The sequence below is a fragment of the Sceloporus occidentalis genome, unplaced genomic scaffold (assembly GCF_023333645.1).
Source record: "Sceloporus occidentalis isolate IW3139 unplaced genomic scaffold, rSceOcc1.0.p SCAF_3, whole genome shotgun sequence".
NCBI classification, from domain to species: domain Eukaryota; kingdom Metazoa; phylum Chordata; class Lepidosauria; order Squamata; family Phrynosomatidae; genus Sceloporus; species Sceloporus occidentalis.
In genome coordinates, this window is record NW_028316983.1 from 121,668,427 (window position 1) to 121,686,633 (window position 18,207).

Sequence of the window (18,207 nt, forward strand, 5' to 3'; positions counted from 1 at the left end):
ATCAGCACATAGCCATTATACCCTACAGTATCAAGTGTAAAGCTTCTTCTAGACAGTATTATCTCAAGATTCATAGAATATAGTTGCATGTTTTAATATCCCATGGGACATTAATGGACCCAGAAAATGACCATATTCTATAATAGATTAAGGTAAAGAGAATCTGCCTCTTAACATCTATTTTAAATAGATTAAGGTAAAGAGAATCTGCTCCTTAGCTATTTTTCTCCTTGCAGACTGAAGTTCTCTCCAAAACCCAATTCAAAGAAGCATTCAAATATGTTTCTCCACTCTTTCCTCCAGCCTGATGTGATATAGTCTAGGGAAAGATTTACTATTTAATCCTATTAGAGATACATATTGGACATGTTAACTGGAAAATGCTAACACCAGAGGACTATTGTTAACTACAGAGAGGGAAAATATATTAGAAAAACTTACTTTCCCAACCATTTAAATTTGTTTTTTAAAGCTTGAAGCTGTTTTTATTTTGTTATGCCATATTGTGTTCTCACTGGGTTTTTTTTTTTTAATTGGATTTCCAATAGTGTTATTTCTTTTTCTGGGTCACCTTGACAACTTTCCTATAGGACAGCATATAGGTATTGTTAATATATTATCAAGAAAGGTTTTGGCATCCAATAGAGTCATCAGAAATATCTCCTTAGGACTACATTTCCTAAAGAATCCACAATTAAGGAATGTTCATACCTGACAATGTCTTTCAGAAAGTCCATCGTGAAGTAGTGGTTGGCAATGTTACCAGCATTAAAAAGCAGCCGACCATCAGGACTCCTTTTCTGTGCTGTGGCCAGAGAAATCTCACTATACTCCACTACCTTGTAAAGGCCACCCACTCGGCATACCACACCAACTGGCTCAGTGGGGTTGGTCTTTTCAACAACCTAACAGGATGGCAAAAAAATAAGCTCTGTGTCATTTTCAAAACTAACAAATTTTGTCTATAGCATACACTATTTTGGACTATAAAAAGAAGAAAAGGAGGAGGGAGAGATAAATGTTCCAGCAATTTTAAGACAAAATGTTTTTTTTTTATTTTAGTACGAGTTTTCATTGATTAAAAAAATCTCTTCTTAAGATGCAGTAGAGTGATGGACTGTTGTGGACTAGAGTCTGTTCAGCAGAAGCATCCAGGGCTATCCTTGGTTAGCTGGAATAACATATATGCTGAATATATGGTGGGGTTGAGTGGCAATAAAATGCAAGAAGTGCCATCTGCAACAAATTGTGTTAAGCTACCATTTACAAAAGGTAGCCACACAGTAGGTATAAACATACTGGCAAAATGCATGGAAAATAGAGATGATACTAAACAACAGAATCACAAAACCTCTGGTAACATAATAGTAGAGGAAAAGTAACAGGTGTAAACATATAACAAATAAAAGGTAGTACTGCTAATATTTACTACTTGGTATCATGCACTGGACAACATACTCCAAACATTTACTGTAATTCCCATTGACATAATATAAAATAAATTTTGTTGTTGTGTGCCTCCAAGTCATTTTTTACTTACGATGACCCTAAGGCAAACCTATCATAGTTTCTTGGCAAGCTTTTTCAGAGGGAGTTTGCCACTGTCATCCTCTGAGGCTGAGAGAGTGTGACTTGCCCAAGGTTTTTATGCTCAAGTGAGGATTTGACCCCAGCTCTCCAGAGTCGTAGCCCAACACTCAAACCACACTGGTTCTCAATAACATAAATTAGCCAATACCTATTATATGAGTTCCCCACAATGAATATAAAGATACCCTACATTTAAACAAAAATCAAAGCTATGAATTCATATACAGTCTTTGGAAAACTGCTAGAACAATGAGTTGCAAGAGTGCTGATGCACCCATAACCAGTATAGATAAATTTCAAAGTATCAATTCTTCTTAATATGACAACAAGCAAAGATTTCAGTACAATGAGTCTTCTTAACAGAGCAGTTTTCTTAGCAACAACAGTAAATCCTGTGTGGTGGTGTTTCCATTTCATCATACCGGACTTCATCAGTTGAATATGATTCCATGTGTGTTCCTCAATATCTATAACTTACTGTCATGTGGTTCTGGGAGTCTGCAAGCCCAGTGTGGCAAAATGGAAATGATACTACTCAAGCTCTTCCATTGTTGCTCTGTTAAGAAGGTTGCTTGTAAAAGTACAAATCCCAGGATTCCATAGGATAGAGCTACAGTGTTTAAAGTAGTGTAAAACTGCATTATTTCTAGAGTGCTGATGCACCCATAGCCAGCTTACCAAACATAATGTCCACAAGGGGAGGTGAGAAAACAACTCATTCTGTACAGTTATGCAAAGAATTATTACCTTTGCTCCACAATCTGCTCCTTTGTGTATACAGAATCCAATGAACCAAGGGTCAGCCACTTTTACCAAAATATTGTCTACACAGTACACATGAATGCTGCCAATGCCTCGCTGTTCCATGTCCTCTACAATATGATGAGCTCCCAAGGCGCGATACAGACCACCATTGCCATCTTTAAGAGGGGGTTGAGAAGAGGAAACATTTCAGTGTGTCGGGTACTTCTTACCTTGTTCTTATTTATTTCTGTGTAACTTTTTTTGACATTGCCATATGATGAGTCATCATATCTAACATTTATTTTTAAAAAAATAATTTAAAAATCATCAAGCCAACATCTCATTTGTTGCAGGTACTGATAACATCCAAGTTCAGTTGCTGACCAACAGAATGACAGAACTGACAGTTTACAGTTGGTATATCCACTTACTTTTGCACTGTATTCTTATTTGCAATCTTTTTTAGTATATCACTCTTTGTATGAAAAAATGGGATGAATAACCCTGCTCTGGAAATAGAGCAGTTTTTCCTATTCAGTGCATCAAGGTTTTTAAAATAAAGGAAATTAAATCCCTACTCAAGCTTGTCTCAGAGTTACCTGCTGGATATCTTTGTTGTTGTGTACCTTCAAGTTATTTTGGACTTATGGTGACCCTAAAGCAAACCTATCTTAGGGTTTTTTGGCATGTTTCTTCAGAGTGGATTTGCCATTGCCATCCTGATCACACAATATGTTGTTATGTTCAAGCGGGGATCTGAAGCCTGGTCTTCAGAGTCGTAGTCCAACACTCAAATCATTATATCAAACTACAACTTCAGAATCTGAATAATTACCAAATCAGACCTGTAAAGCTTGCTTGAGACCTGTGTTATTGGCTCATTCACTGGAGTCAGAGGGAAAGGAAGGGCAAATGCCATGGTGTCTTTGAAAAATGCTTTTGTAGATTGTAGTACCTGGTGCCATAGAAATTTTGCCTTTTTCCTCCAGAAGAATTTTCCCATCAAAGTCCATAGCAGGAAGCATCCCCTGTTGGAAGAATACTACATCCTCCTTTTTTAAGCCAAAATATTTGTGCTTCTGGAAGAATTCCCTTGTCAGTTCCATTGTTCTGCCACTTGTCATGATGTACCTGTTCAACATAAAAGCAGTATGACTCATAGTATGCAGCATGTTATGAGACATGCAATCCCTGGCCCTTCTCTACTACTAGACATCCACAAGTGTCAACCCCTAAAAGAGCCATAAGACCATTAATGTATGCCTCTTCATTTCAGTGTCCTGGGGGCTCTGAAAGTGTAGATGCCCAAGAATTCCACAGGGTCTGACATCCAAAATTTCAGGGCAAGTCAGTTCTCAGACAATAAAGAGGCTAACCTCTCGTTAGCAGCAAGAAATAAAACCTGTTAGAAAACTGGGAAGAGAAAGCCAACAAATGTAAACAGCCGTCTCTGGTCTAATGTGGCAATGCAGCCCTCCTTCACAATCAGGTAGCTTTATTTCTATCTGAGGCTTTAATATTGTACTCCATCATTGCACTTAAAATATAACAACTTTATTTATTTATTTATATCACACCTTTCTCCCAAAATTGAGAATCAAGCAGTGTACAATTTAAGAAAAAAATACAACTAAAATCATACAAAAATGTGAACATTAAAATAAGATTAAACTATCAAAATGGTTTAAAACTGTACTTAAAAAGATAAAATACCATTAAAAAAGTAAAAATCCTTTAAAACAATTCAGTCTAAAATAGTACATCACCCTCAGCACATTCTTTTGATTGGTGGGGGGGGGGGGGGAGGCGTACATCATCCGCATACTGATGGCACTGCACCCCAGAACTCCAGATGACCTCTCCCAGCAGTTTCATGTATCTGGTGACTAGCATAAGGGATAAAAGAGAACCTTGAGAGACCCCACAGGCCAATGGGTCAAGCAGGAGTCTCCCAACACCACCTTCTGGGTTCACTCCTCCAGGTAGGATTGGAGCCACTGTAAAACAGTGCCTCCAAATCTAAAGTGGCCCAGAAGGTTACTATGGCTGATGGTATCAAAACACACAAAGGGGTCCAACAGAACCAATAGGTTCTCAAACGGTGGAATAGGACCCACTGAGAGTGGCATGAGAACTGCTCAAGGGGGGCTCCAGACTTGGAGGCCCTGACCTTCCCACAACTTTTTATGTGTAAAATTTATACATACATTGAGTTAAATATTAATTTATTTAAACAAAACTTTTATAATTTTAATGATATTATTTCCTTATAAAATGTTAAAACATGAATATACACAAATGTGCAAATGAAAATATGCACACTAAATAAACATCATATTTCTATTCATATACTATGTCAAGTGTGGTGTGTGTGATCTCTGTATGCAGATATAAAAGGGGGTAATAAAATGTTTGAGAACCACTGAACTATGGCATCCTGTTTGGAACGGATCTGAAAAAAGTAGATTGTAATACACAAAAGCTACAAACCCCACCCCACCCATTTCCAGCCTGACTTTTTACCTTTAGGTGGGGCTTTTTCAGTTGGAGGTGTGTGTGTGTGTGTGTGTGTGTGGACATGGTTATATGGATTTAAATATGGTGCGTTACACAAAACAGAAAAAGATCCCTTTTGATAAGTTCAAAGATAAAAAGAGTCAAAATGGGATCTGGCTCCAACCTCAAAGTCAGGACAATTAATACAACTGTCATTAATACTTTGGCACTAGAGCAGTCATCTCCAATATGTATAGAACTTAACAGTACTTAACAATAAAAGCTACTAGGAGCTCAAGGTATCTACAAAAAGAGAAGGCTGTCTACTATACTTTTGAGGGGTTTTGTGCTCTGCCCTCTAGTCACTTTTTAATGTTGTTGTTCTGTGATCAGTTTTGAATATTCAATATTCTCTTACCATAGAGACAAGAAAAAAGTATGCCCGCTCCAGGAGGCAGCCCATTACATGTCTAAACAGGTTATGGTCAGAACAGCCCCTCTTGCAGAAGCACAGAGGGAGGACTATTGAGGGCATGCACGTCTTTATACCTCCACAGTTTCATAACTAAAGAGCCTAGTAATATTAAGTCTCCTGTGTACCTCCATCTATCATAACAAAATCTTCCAGCTAGGCAAAATGAGATGTTTCTAAGGTTGTGTGTAGAAACAATTTCAACTCAGGCAGTCCAAATTCTCTCTCTCTCTCTCTCTCTCTCTGTTTGTGTGTACACATGTGTGTGCAAGATGATGAACATACATTATTTCTTCCATATTATTTTACTGTTTTGCATGAGTCTATTGGGTTTTGCCTTTGGGAGTAGGCAATAAAACCTCTTCCTCTTACCACTTGAAATCTTATTCATCCACCTCTTCAGCAAACACTTCATGTATACAGTGGGCCCTTCCCCTTACGCAGGGAATCTGTTCCCCCCCTCCCCAATTGAAAACAATGGGGCTTGTGCACATGGCATGGCACATATGACATGGGCACGCTGTACTTTCAAGCACTTGTATATAAGCATGGGGTTTCGTTTTTAAAAGTGTCTAAACATTAAAAAAAATACTGAATTTCTTAAATAGCTGAATTCTGCACTAATCTCATTTTCTAAGCTATGAATTTCAGTAGTTACAAAATTGTGATCACTGAAACTCTGAAACTAGTGAAACTTTGAACCAACAAAGCCAAAATTGCTATCAGATACACATACTATAAATGTCACTGGTTACAAGAGCTTCCAGGATACTTACCAAGGAATGACACATTTGAGACCATGTTGTTTTTCAGCCAATTGCTGTAGTTTCAAGATTTTCTCTGCTTGAATTTGGAAGAGGGTTTTATGGGATGGCAGGCCGACATCATACATTCCTTTGGGGTATGAGACACCTAGCCTTGTCCCCTGTCCACCAGCTAGAAGAAGGACGGCAACTTTGCTCTGAGAAATCTGTCGGAGACCTAAACCAAATAAAAAAGATGAAAGTGAATTTTGTCACTGAGTCCAAAATAGCTCTAACAGATCCTTTCCTCCCAGTCATTAAAGTAGAAAGCTATTGAGTTATACAGAATTCTTTTCAGCTCCATCAGGAAATACTTTAAAAAATGTACTCTGCACATAGTCAAGTCATGATCTCTGTATCTTTGTTAAATTCCCTTGTGGGATCTCTGCCTCACTACTCCAAGGTTGTTTTGAACCCCTCCACACACATTAAGTTAAAAACAATGAAAAATTCCTAACATTCCTTTACATGAATAAGAGTTTTATGTCTAAATTCTAGTTAGATTCCTGAGAATCAAATGTTTCATTTACACATAGGAAAATAACGGTCATGCAGACATGCATACATCATTTTAAATAGTTTGGGTTTTAAAAGTCTCCATTATTGAAGGTAATTACTGAATTCTATTACTGAAAAGTAATCCCAGTACTAAAAAGTCTCCATCATCTGTGGCCTTCCTCATTTGGACTTCTTTTCAATATCCCACAAATTAAAACATTTAAATAAGCACATTAAAAACAATATTTACATCATTTTTCTGTTTATGGGCCCATGGGTTGATGTTATATGCAGAACCTTAGCATAAATCTTAAACTCATACATCCTTTTTGCTTGTCAGTTCACTGTCTCCTTTCCTGGTTTGGGAGATTTTGTCAGCCTGAATAATATGCAGACTGATGGTCCAGCAAAACTCAAGCAAGAAGGCTAGAAATTGTCATATGTGGCCTAGTGGAGGGAAGAGAAGGAAGCATGTGATTTTCTTTAAATATTCTTTAAAGAAAGGGACTTGATAGAAATAAACATAACCAACAAACCTTTTAAAATTATTTGTTTAGCAGGACCAGACAACCACTTGAAGAACAGCATTCAACAGGCAACTCCCATAACAGCACACAGACAACGCTGTGCTTCTTAACAAACAGGCAAGTTTGGCAACAAAACAAACTGGCTACAGTTTGGCTATGGATATTAATATGGATAATAAGATATAATATGCATATATTCGTCCATCCTGGAGGGAGAGAATGGGCAGGCCGAACGACATCGGGACTGCCCTGAAGAGACGGAGCCCTCCATCCATGGCAACAACTGCCACCTTCCATCCTAGAGGGAGAGACAGGGCAGGCCCAATGATCTCGGTCTGCCCTCAAGAGACTGATCCCTCCCTCCATGGCAACAACTGCCACCTTCCATCCTGGATGGACAGACGGGGCGGGCCCAACGACATCGGTCTGCCCTCAAGAGACTGAGGCCTCCCTCCATGGGAATAACTGCCACCTTCCATCCTGGAGAGAGAGACGAGGCGGGCCCAACGATATCAGCCTGCCCTCAAGAGATTGAGCCCTCCATCCATGGCAACAACTGCCACCTTCCATCCTGGAGGGAGAGACGGGGCGGGCCCAACAACATTGGTCTGCCCTCAAGAGACTGAGGCCTCTCTCCATGGGAATAACTGCCACCTTCCATCCTGGAGGGAGAGACGGGGCGGGCCCAACCACATCAGTCTGCCCTCAAAAGACTGAGCCCTCCCTCCATGGCAACAACTACCACCTTCCCTCCTGGAGGGAGAGATGGGGTGGGCCCAACGACATCGGTCTGCCCTCAAGAGACTGAGCCCTCCCTCCATGGGAATAACTGCCACCTTCCATCCTGGAGGGAGAGACGGGGATTGGAAAGGGGCTAATTTTGAATTGTATTTTGTATATATTTTTATTCCTGTAACCCTCTCGGATTCCTTGTGATTGGGCGGGCTATAAATAAATAATTTTAATTATTATTGTTGTTATTATTAAATGGGCATATTATAACAAAAAGAGAAACATAGATATAGTTCATTAATGTGAATTTCCTTACTGGTTGGTAAATATATGGTAGTTTGCGAACTCACAATTATTTAACAACTTTACTCACTACCTCTTCTTCCAATAGAACAGATGAAAAAAATGGTCCAGAAAAAAATGACCTTTATAATAATAATAAAATAATAATAAAAGCTTTATTTATATACTGCTTTTCCAATATGATCAAAGCATAAACCTGTACCTCCCCAAAAGAACCTTTTCATTCTTCAGAGACTATGGTGCCATTAAGGAGAGAAGTAAGCCAAAGACTCGTCTTTCCATATGTAAAAATTCTATTACTTTGGGGATCACATCTGTTTGCCTAGAACTGCCGTGTGAGTCAAGTGGGGTCACATTTAGTACCTTCCTTCTCCCAGGCTGGCAGGTGATCTTGGTCTCGGGTTGTACTTCCTAACACTTCACGAGGCACAGGTTCCATTTTAACATCCACATTCTCCTTCTCTGGTAAAAGGCTGCCACCCCTCATGGCCTTTTGGAAAGCCTGGCTCAACTCCTCCAAGTCCATAGCATTCAACTCCATATACAGCTCTTGCTGTTCTGCTACACAGAGTTCATCCCAAAACTGAAGTAAGTGGCTTTGCCCTGCGACAGCCAACCGATGCTGGAGAATACGAATATTTTCATCCTTGTCCATTGTCTGTAGAAATGAAGAGAATCAGATTCATAAGATTCACTGAGAGGTGCTGTGCTTGACACGCATGACATTATCCTCAGCAATGTTCCTGGAGTTAACTCACTCCAAAAGTTTTCAAGGATGTTGGATGTGAGTCTGATTCCTGCAATACACATCAAAACACTTCTGCAACTATTCCTAGTTGGCTGCATTTATTAAGCTTTGTGCTTCAATTCCAGCGATATCTAATTAGGCATATGTCAAGGAATAGATGTTTCCTGCTGAGCTCCTAATTCTTCCCATAACTCCTTAATCATTTCCCGTATTTCTAGTTAACGGGGCACTCTCAATCCTATTCTGGTATAATGGCAGCACTGAGGCCTTATGCATGCACACATAATAAGTATATATAAACACAATATATTTCTATAACAAGTAGTTCTTTATATAATAAGTAGTAGTTGGTCCTCCTTATCCATGTTTTTTTATCCATGGATTCAAGCATCCACAGCTTGAAAATATTCCAAAAAAGGTATAAATTTCAAATAACAAACCTTGATTATTATTATTTTTTTCATTTTATATAAGGGACACATTTTTGCTCTGCCATTGTATTTAATGGCACTTGAGCATATATGGATTTTGATATTGATAGGGGGATCCTGGAACCTAACTCTAAAGTATAAAAAGGGTCCACTGTACAATAAGTAGTGTAACAAATAAATAAAGTAGTATAATTATATAAATTATATATTTATATAATAAGTAGTAATATAAATATTGCATAGATCTCTTAATATGTGTATTTTATGCAGCTTAATATGTTCATTTTATGTAATGAATGTGTTTTAACTATGTTGTAACCCATCTCAAGCCATGAGGAGAGGCAAGTAAGAAATAAAATTATTATTATTATTATTATTATTATTATATATAATTGTTATAGGTTATTGATTATTGATTATCTTAAACCCAGAATTTTAAACAGAAATCAGCAGGAAGAAGCTTGATTGGAAAGGAAACATGTTTATTTTTAAATGCAGCATTATTCCTAGCAGGAAATTCTTCCAAATTACTAGGACCCCGAATTCAAAGTGAACCAAGTTTTTATACTATTTTGAATAAAGGAAACTACAAATCACATTTCATTGCTTACACTGAATTAAACATTTACACCCCTGTATATTCACTGGATGTTCAAATATTACACCCAACATACGTCTCTATCTCTTGTGGTACCCATCAATCAAACCGTTACCTATATGTTTTGTTTCACTGTCCTCAAACTGTTTATATGGTACCTCCTTTTATTTGGGTTAAAATTATAAATTAGGAGCCATTTTCAAAAATTGTTTATACATTCCAAAACAGAACATTTGACATGACCTGGAATAACAACCTTTGCTCTCATTTCAGCACTAGAATCACAGAATAATACAGTTGGAAAAACCCACGAGGGCCATCCAGCCCAACCCCTGCCATGCAGGAACTCACAATCAAAGCATTCCCAACAGATGCATCCCCAAACAGCCTCTGTTTAAAGACCTCCAAGGAAGGAGATTCCACCACTCTCCAAGGAAGTGTGTTCCACTGTTGAACAGCCCTTACTGTCATGAAGTTCCTCCTAATGTTGAGATGGAATCTCTTTTCCTGTAGCTTGCATCCATTGTTCTGGGTCCTGTTCTCTGCAGCAGCAGAAAACAAGCTTGCTCCCTCCTCAACATGACATCCCTTCAAGTATTCAAACAGGGCTGTCATATCACCTCTTAACCTTCTCTTCTCCAGACTAAACATCCACTATAATTTTTAACTTTTGGGAATAAGTAAAATTCTGAATTTCAACCATGTTACCACAATAATAATATTAATACTAATAGTGATATGATTTATTTATAGCCCGCCTTTTCACCAGGAGTCAAGGCGGGTTATATAAGTAATATGAGCACCTCCCAGCCCAAGTTTTCCAGTGGTCCCCAAACGATGCCCTTTTAAGGGATTTAGGACTCCAGCTCCCAGAATCCCAGCCTATTGTCCCACATGGCTGAGGCTTCTGGGAGATGAAGTCCAAAAACCCCCCCCTTAAAAGGGCACAGTTTTGGGACCCCTGCTTTATATCCTTGTTTACAGCAGGTGGACGAAAAGAGTCTTATGCAGCTCCCTCCCTGGGGTCCCAATGCTGCTGGGCAGCCCTGGCAGGAAGGCTCCCCTGAGTAACAGGAGCCAACATAGAGCCCCTCAGGCGGCGTCCCCAGGGCTCCTGGGAGGGTTTGATTTCCCTCTCTGCCTGCCGCCTCAATCCAGCGCTTCCAGCCACAAGGGCGCCCCTCCCTCCCGCCTTCCTCCCTCCTCCACTCACCTCAGAACTAGTGACTTCTCCTTCCTCCGCCCAACACCAGCGCTTTTAGAGCTCCCTCTAGGCCCCGCCCCCTCACTCCGCGACAACCAATGGGCGCGCGCCCTCGCTTTCCCCGCCCACCCTCCCTCCCTCGCGCTGGAAGGCTGCCACGTCACACCCGGCAGGAACCGCCACGCAGCGCTATCGGAGTGACGCGAAACCTTGGCGCGGTCCCTATGGCAACTGCGTTGAGACAGTCATTGCCCGGAAGTGCCGCTGTTGGATGGCCATCCATCTGTGACTCACAGTCACAGGAGATGCTTTGATGGAGAGTTCCTGCATGGCAGAATGGGGTTGGGCTGGATGGCCCTACTTGGGGCCTCCTCCGACTCTAGGCTTCCAACCTCAGTTCTGGGGGGCCAGGCACGTCCTCCTTTTCCAGGGCCTGCCCTCCCTTCTGCCCGGGAGGAATTGCCAAGCGGCCCCCTTCTGAGCATGACTCAGGGCAAGGGCTTGGATTAGGGGCCTCAGCAGGGTTGGCGTCACACACACACACCCACACCCTCCATTGCCCTCTCCCTCTTCCTCCTCCTCCTCCTCCTCCTCCCATCCCACGCCAGGCACAAGCCTTGTACTCATGTCACTCATTAGTCACAATTCCCGTTTATGTATGTGTGTGTCTGTGTGTTGCAACTAATGGCCATTACTGAATTAGTTGCAACACACACACACAAACCAAGCAAAATTAACATTGGCCTGTTACAGACTGCCAAAATAAAGCTGCTTTGGGTCTCTTTGGAGGTATGCTGTTTAAATGATGCATGCAGCCTAAGAATCCGGAAGCTGCACCAAAGCTGCACTCCAGTGCTTAGGAATGGAGTGTGGCTTTGGCGCGACCTCCGGACTCTTAGGACCCATGCATCATTTAAACAGCATACCTCCAAAGAGACCCAAAGCAGCTTTATTTTGGCAGTCTGTAAGAGGCCATTATACCTTCAAAGTATGCCTTTTGATTCCAAGGTCATATACACAGCCTAAATATATTTATTTTCAAAATATTAAATATATAAATATATATTGTTATATTAAATAACACACACACACACATATATATATATATATCTGGCCTAGAGTAAGCAGATGAGCCCTCCCTTTGCCATCTACATCATCAGAGGGAGAGAGAGGCCTGCCAGGTCCATCAGGCCTAAACATAGTAAGAGGAAGGGCCCTGCCTCCAGTCCATCTGCCTTGGACCTTGGTCCAGGCCTCGGAGGGAGAGAAGAACCACTGGACCTGATCCCCTTCCCCACCACCATTCCCTTCTCCTTTTGTGTCCTGTCTTTAGTTTCTGTTGATCATCCTCTCTTGTTTCTTGAATAAGCATTTCCCCTTAAATTTCTAGGTAAATGCCATCTGGTTTTCTTTTTTAAACCCCACCCATCTTTGTTGTTGTTGTTGTTGTTGTTGTGTGCCTTCAAGTCGTTTCAGACCTGTGGCAACCGTGCCATGGGGCTTTCTTGGCCCGTTTCTTCAGAAGGAGTTTGCCAAGATTGCCATCCTTTGAGGCCGAGAGTGTGTGACTTGCCCACTGTCACTCAGCGGGCTTCCATGGTCGAGCTGGGATTTCAACCCTGGTTTCCAAAGTCTTTATAGTCGAGTGCTCAAACCACTACACCACACTGGCTCTTTAATCTGACTCTTTGACCTCTTGGGTGTATCACAAATGTGTTCCACCTTGGGGTTTTGTTTTGTTTTGGTCCATTGCATAGACATTTTCATTTCCTTAGCAGAGAGTTGGGGAACTCCCAAAAGATGCTGCAGCATCTTAGATGACTCTAACCAGTAAGCCAAACTGTGTGCCCCAGGGGCCAAATTGCAGGACCAAAGAAGGACAAACAGATGGCACAATCAATTACTTGGGGTACTTTAGTGATGGATTCCTGCACTGGCAGAAGGTTGAAATATATGGCCCTTTCGGGTCCCTTCCATGATTCTGTCACTATGACTTGGCTGTATCAAAACTATTCCACCTTGGGTTTTTGTATTGTTTTGGTCTATTACATAGAAGTTTTCAGGGTGTGAGCAGGACAGGGGGGGGGGGTAAAGTCCAACCCAGAACCCAATGGAGCCTTGATATGTATTTTTTTTAAAAAATTGGCACTGCAGTAGAAAACATTAACGTTCCTTATTTTGTTTCTGGCTGCCTTGAAAAGGCTTCTCAACCGTACTTCTCCAGTCATGCCACCTGCAGCCAGAAGGGAGCACACTTCTGGTCACTGTTTCCGGTATTAGCTATTTCATGCACCTTTTTCAGTTAATGAGTTGCCTCTCCCTAACTGAAACTCCCTAATAAAAATCCCTAATAAAAGTATCAAATGCATACCCAGTCAACAGCATTGGATGCCTATTTGGACAGGGATGGCCATGAAGGAGTGGTTGAAAAGTTATAGAAATGAGGCAGAGTGGTGTCAAAAGGAGTGGAAGGATGTTATTATTTGCCATCAAGTTGTCTTTGCGATTCCAAGAACCCTGGTGCTCCACTGCCACACTCAGGTCTTGCAAACTCAGGGCAGCTAAAGCTTGATTGAATGAAATGCACTCTTCCTCTTTACCCTTTCCTCTTTTCATTTTACTAAGCATTATAATTTTTTCTACCTTCTCCATTTTATTATACTTCAAGTATTACATAATTCTATAGGCATATATGCATTAGTAGGGCATATACATGCATGGCCCCATGAATGAGACCCCCTCCAAGACCCCATTGTCAGGAACCGCTCTGCTCAGGCCTTGCAGGGTCAGGGCTGTGGCCTTCCTGACTGAATCTGTCCATCTGGAATGTGGTCTTTCTGTCTTCCTGTTTGTCTTTTTGGCCATTCATGCTCTCCTCAGCACTCTTCTCCGGCACCACATCTCAAGTGAGTTTATTTTCTTCCTCTCTACTTTCTTCACTGTCCAGCTTTGGCATTTGTTCATGGCGATGAGGAATACAAGAGCCTGGGTGATCCTAATTTAGTGTTCAGTTTTATGATCTTGTCCAGTTCTTTCATATAGCTGCCCTTTCCAATCCTAGTCGTCTTCTGAGTTCTTGACTGCAGTCTCTGTTCTGATCAATGATTGATCCAAGGTATGGGGAATCTTTAACCATTTCGATTTCTTCATCATCTAAATTGAATTTCTTATGTTCAGCAGTAAGCCTACCTTTGCACTTTCTTCTTTAACTTTTCTTAGTAATTGTTCAAGTCCATGATGTTTCCCACTAGTTGTATGGTGTCATCTGCATTCCTTAGATCAGTGGTTCCCAGCCTTCCTAATGCCGCGACCCTTTAATACAGTTCCTTATGTTGTGGTGACTCCCAATCATGAAATTATTTTCATTGCTACTTCATAACTGTAATTAAATAGGTGTTTTCCAATGGTCTTAGGTGACCCCCATGAAAGGGTCCTTCGAACCCCAAAGGGGTCCCGACCCACAGATTGGGAACCACTGCCTTAGATTGTTGATATCCCTGCCTCTAATCTTCACTCCTTCCTCTGTGTCTAAACCTCCTCTGTATTATATTTTCTGTATACAAGTTGAATAGATAGCATGAAGATATGCAGCCTTGTCTGACCCCCTTTCTGATTCAGAATCATTCTGTTTCTCCATATTCTGTTCTGAGGGTAGCCTCTTGTCCTGAGTACAAACAAATGTAAAGGTACTCCCATGTCTTTAAAATCAATCCACGGTTTTTCATTATCTATGCAGTCAAAGGCTTTGCTGTAGTCTCTCTCTATACACACACACACACACATGTACATATACAATTTTCTTTTTACAAATCATAGCAAACAACACTTAACAAATAGGCATGCTATAAGACCTTAAATTGTAATTAATTATTTTATTACTAATATCTAGTCCAATAGAAAATAAAGGGATGTTCCATATGGGTTCAGTGGTAGTGTCCTGTCAAAAGGAACTGGTCCAGAATTGTCAAAAGGACTGTATTCAGAAGTTCCTTTGTTGCCAAATATAATTAACTAATACCATATTTTAATAAAATTATCATCTTCATCCTTTTTTGTCTGCTGTCTCATTTTATATGTCAGGTTTTCCTATAAGGCTATGTTGTTGTTGTTGTTGTTGTTGTTGTTGTTGTTGTTGTTGTGTCTTCAAGCTCTTTCCAGCTTATGGCAGACCTAATGTGAACCTGTCATAAGGTTTTCATGGCAAGATGTGTTCAGAGGAGGTTTAACATTGTCTTTCCTTGAGGTTGTGAGCATGTGACTTGCCCAAGGTTACCCAGTGAGTTTTATGGCCGAGTGGGAAATCGAACTCTGGTCTCCAGAGTTGTAGTCAAACGCTCAAACCACTGTGCCATACTGACTTGCCTAGTTTCTTCATGGCTGCCTTTCTGAGTCTTAGTCTTAGGCCCAGTACATACCTTTGTGAAGCAGCATGCCGGTGCCGATTCTAGGGCAGCAACCGCATGCTCCAGAACCCTAGTCCATACGGATGCCGCCATCATGGTCGTCTCCCATCCACACAGAGGCCACCATGATGATGTTGCCACTGTGCAGCATCCAGATGTCGCTGGCAGAAAGTGGTGTCATGATGGTGCCCTTTCCTGTTTGCGACGCCGCAAAAAAGAAGCTGCTCAATGCAGTTTCTCTTTGGCGGCGCTTCGGTGCTACAGTACCGACCCGAGGCACAGAGCCACCCATCATTCGAGCCCCATAGTCTTCTTCTGATTTCTTGACTACAGTCTCTATTTTGGTTGATGACATTGTTTGGAAATTAGCTAGAATTAGGGGAGCAGGGATTAGAGGACCAGGCATACAAGGTGAAGCCAAAAAGTCCTTAGCCTGACCCACTGCCCAAAACCTGAGCATAATTTTGTCACTATGGCTTGAAAGAGTGTTCTTTTATATTGTAGAATGTCAAGTTCTAAGATCGTAGCACTAATTTCTGGATTTTTTCAGATCTTTGATAGAACCATGTCAGTGAAAAGTGTGGAATTTTCTCGTGCTGAACTCCTGGACGTTAAGAAGTTCCTGCTCCAGCAGAAGACAACTCCAAAGAAAATCCCTGAGTGTATGACCCAAACACTGAGTGACAAGTGCGTGTCATACTTAACTGTGAAGAAGTGTTGTGCTAACTTTCAGTGTGAGATTTTGAGACTGCAGCAAAGTCTGGGAGGCCTTCAACAGAATCAACTCCAGAAATTGTTGAGCGTGTTCATGCCCTGATTTTGTCAGACTGGCAAATCTCAGCTAAAGCGATTGCTGAGATACTAGAGAAATCCAGGGAACACATTGGTTTTATAATTCATGAGCAGTTGGCTATGCAGAAGCTGTCAGACAAGCGGGTGCCGAAATGCTTGAATGCTGTTGTTATTGTGTGCTTCAAGTCATTTCCGACTTATGGCAACTCATAGCCCTGTCATGAGGGTCTCTGAGGCTGAGAATGTGTGATGTGCCAAGGTCACCCATTGTGTTTCACTGGCCAAGCAGGAAATCAAACCTTGATCTCCACTCATGGTTCAATGCTAAACTACTACACCATGCTGGCTCTCTGACCAGAAATGAAATCAAGTGGTGCCTCCATGATGATTTTGCAGCATTTTCAGCAATTTAGTGATAATTTTTGGAACAAGTGGTCACTGTTGATGAAAAATAGCTACATCACTATGATTTGGAGACCAAACAACAGCCTTTGCAGTGAAGACGCTCGGGTTCCCCACAGCCAAAGAAATTCAAGACTCAAAGTTCAGCAGGAAAGGTCATGGCCACAGATTTTGGGGACAAGAAAGGTATTTTGATGACTGACTATCCTCAGAGGGGCCAAACTGTTAATGTGGAATACTACTCTAAGTTGTGCCGATTAAAGGAGGCATTGAAGGAAAAATGATGAGGGGAACTGCAGAAAGATGTTCACTTTTTGTAGGACAATGCACCTGCTCACCAAGCTGGTAAGATAACCAATGTTTTGAAGAATTTGGGATTTAATAAACCACCCAAACCTTAAAAAGTGTTTGAAAGAAAGGATTTTTTTTAAGATTCAGAGGTGATAGCAGCAGCCCAGCAATATTTCAGTGACCAGATATCATCATCATCATCATCGAAAGTTATAGCCATGTTACTCTGTAGCATCAGTATGTAGAGAGATCTTGTAGCACCTTTGAGACTCACTGAAAGAGAAGTTGGCAGCATGAACTTTTGTAGACTGAAGTCTACTTCCTCACCAAATGCATCTGAGGAAGTAGACTTTAGTCTATGAAAGCTCATGCTGCCAATTTCTTTCAGTTAGTCTCAAAAGTATCATCAGCACGATGATGATGATGATGATGATGATGATGATGATGATGATGATGATGATGATTAAAGGAAACATGAGAAATGATGTTCCAAGTGCATTAAACCTTTGGCTTAATATGTAGAGAAGTATGTAAGTTTCATGTCTTGGTCAGGCCATTAACTTTTCAGCACCCCCTTGTAATTTCCCCTAGTAAGAGGCCTTGAGTCCCAGTTTGGGAACGAGGGAATGTATAAAAAGTGATGGATGAATGGAGTGATGCAAGAGTTCACTAACATTCTTGGATATTTCCTGTTTATTTCAAAGGCGCTTGTGAAGGAGAGGATCTTGCTCCAGGGACCCTGAAACGGTTTTTAAGGTTGTGGGGGTGGCGCTCAACATTGGTAGGCAGGTTATTCATAATATTGCCTCCTTGCAGTTACTGCCAGGAGGAGAGCAAATTATTTTTCCCACCTATTATCATGGAAATATCTTTAAATATGAAGACTCTTATAAGCACACACTGTATTCAGTGTAGCTTACTGTTAAGTATAGAATAGATTGCAGGCAGCCTTTCTTATTCCTGGAAGGGCTCAGTGATAAGCGCTACTTTAATGTGTCTTAGTGCTTGATCATTTTTAGTATATTTTTGATTGATAGCACATGAGGAGGCGCAACCACATAGGAACCTTGGGCCTTTTCTGCACAAACCAGAAGGCCCATTTCTCTCCCATTCTGGTGTCATCCTAGTCGGATGAAGCATGTGGCCCAAACCCCAGTCCTAGTATGGACAGTC

General features: G+C 41.1%; 1 protein-coding gene across 2 annotated transcripts in view; it reads right to left on the reverse strand.

The window, feature by feature from the left end:
- LOC149316675 (UDP-N-acetylhexosamine pyrophosphorylase-like) overlaps nucleotides 1-11,198 on the reverse strand; it is a 29,992-nt gene extending 18,794 nt beyond the window's left edge. Inside the window, exons 1-6 of one of the 2 annotated variants that reach the window (XM_089518746.1) lie at nucleotides 11,156-11,198; nucleotides 8,529-8,823; nucleotides 6,079-6,283; nucleotides 3,290-3,465; nucleotides 2,338-2,510; nucleotides 712-905 (exon numbers count right to left, since the gene is read on the reverse strand). In XM_089518746.1, the coding sequence (XP_089374872.1) occupies nucleotides 712-905; nucleotides 2,338-2,510; nucleotides 3,290-3,465; nucleotides 6,079-6,283; nucleotides 8,529-8,820 (1,040 nt within the window). In that variant the 5' untranslated portion in view covers nucleotides 8,821-8,823; nucleotides 11,156-11,198. Of the gene's footprint in view, nucleotides 1-711; nucleotides 906-2,337; nucleotides 2,511-3,289; nucleotides 3,466-6,078; nucleotides 6,284-8,528; nucleotides 8,963-11,155 lie in introns of those variants that run through there. The other variant, XM_089518747.1, reaches the window with a different exon arrangement.
- Between the last annotated feature and the right edge of the window lie 7,009 nt (nucleotides 11,199-18,207).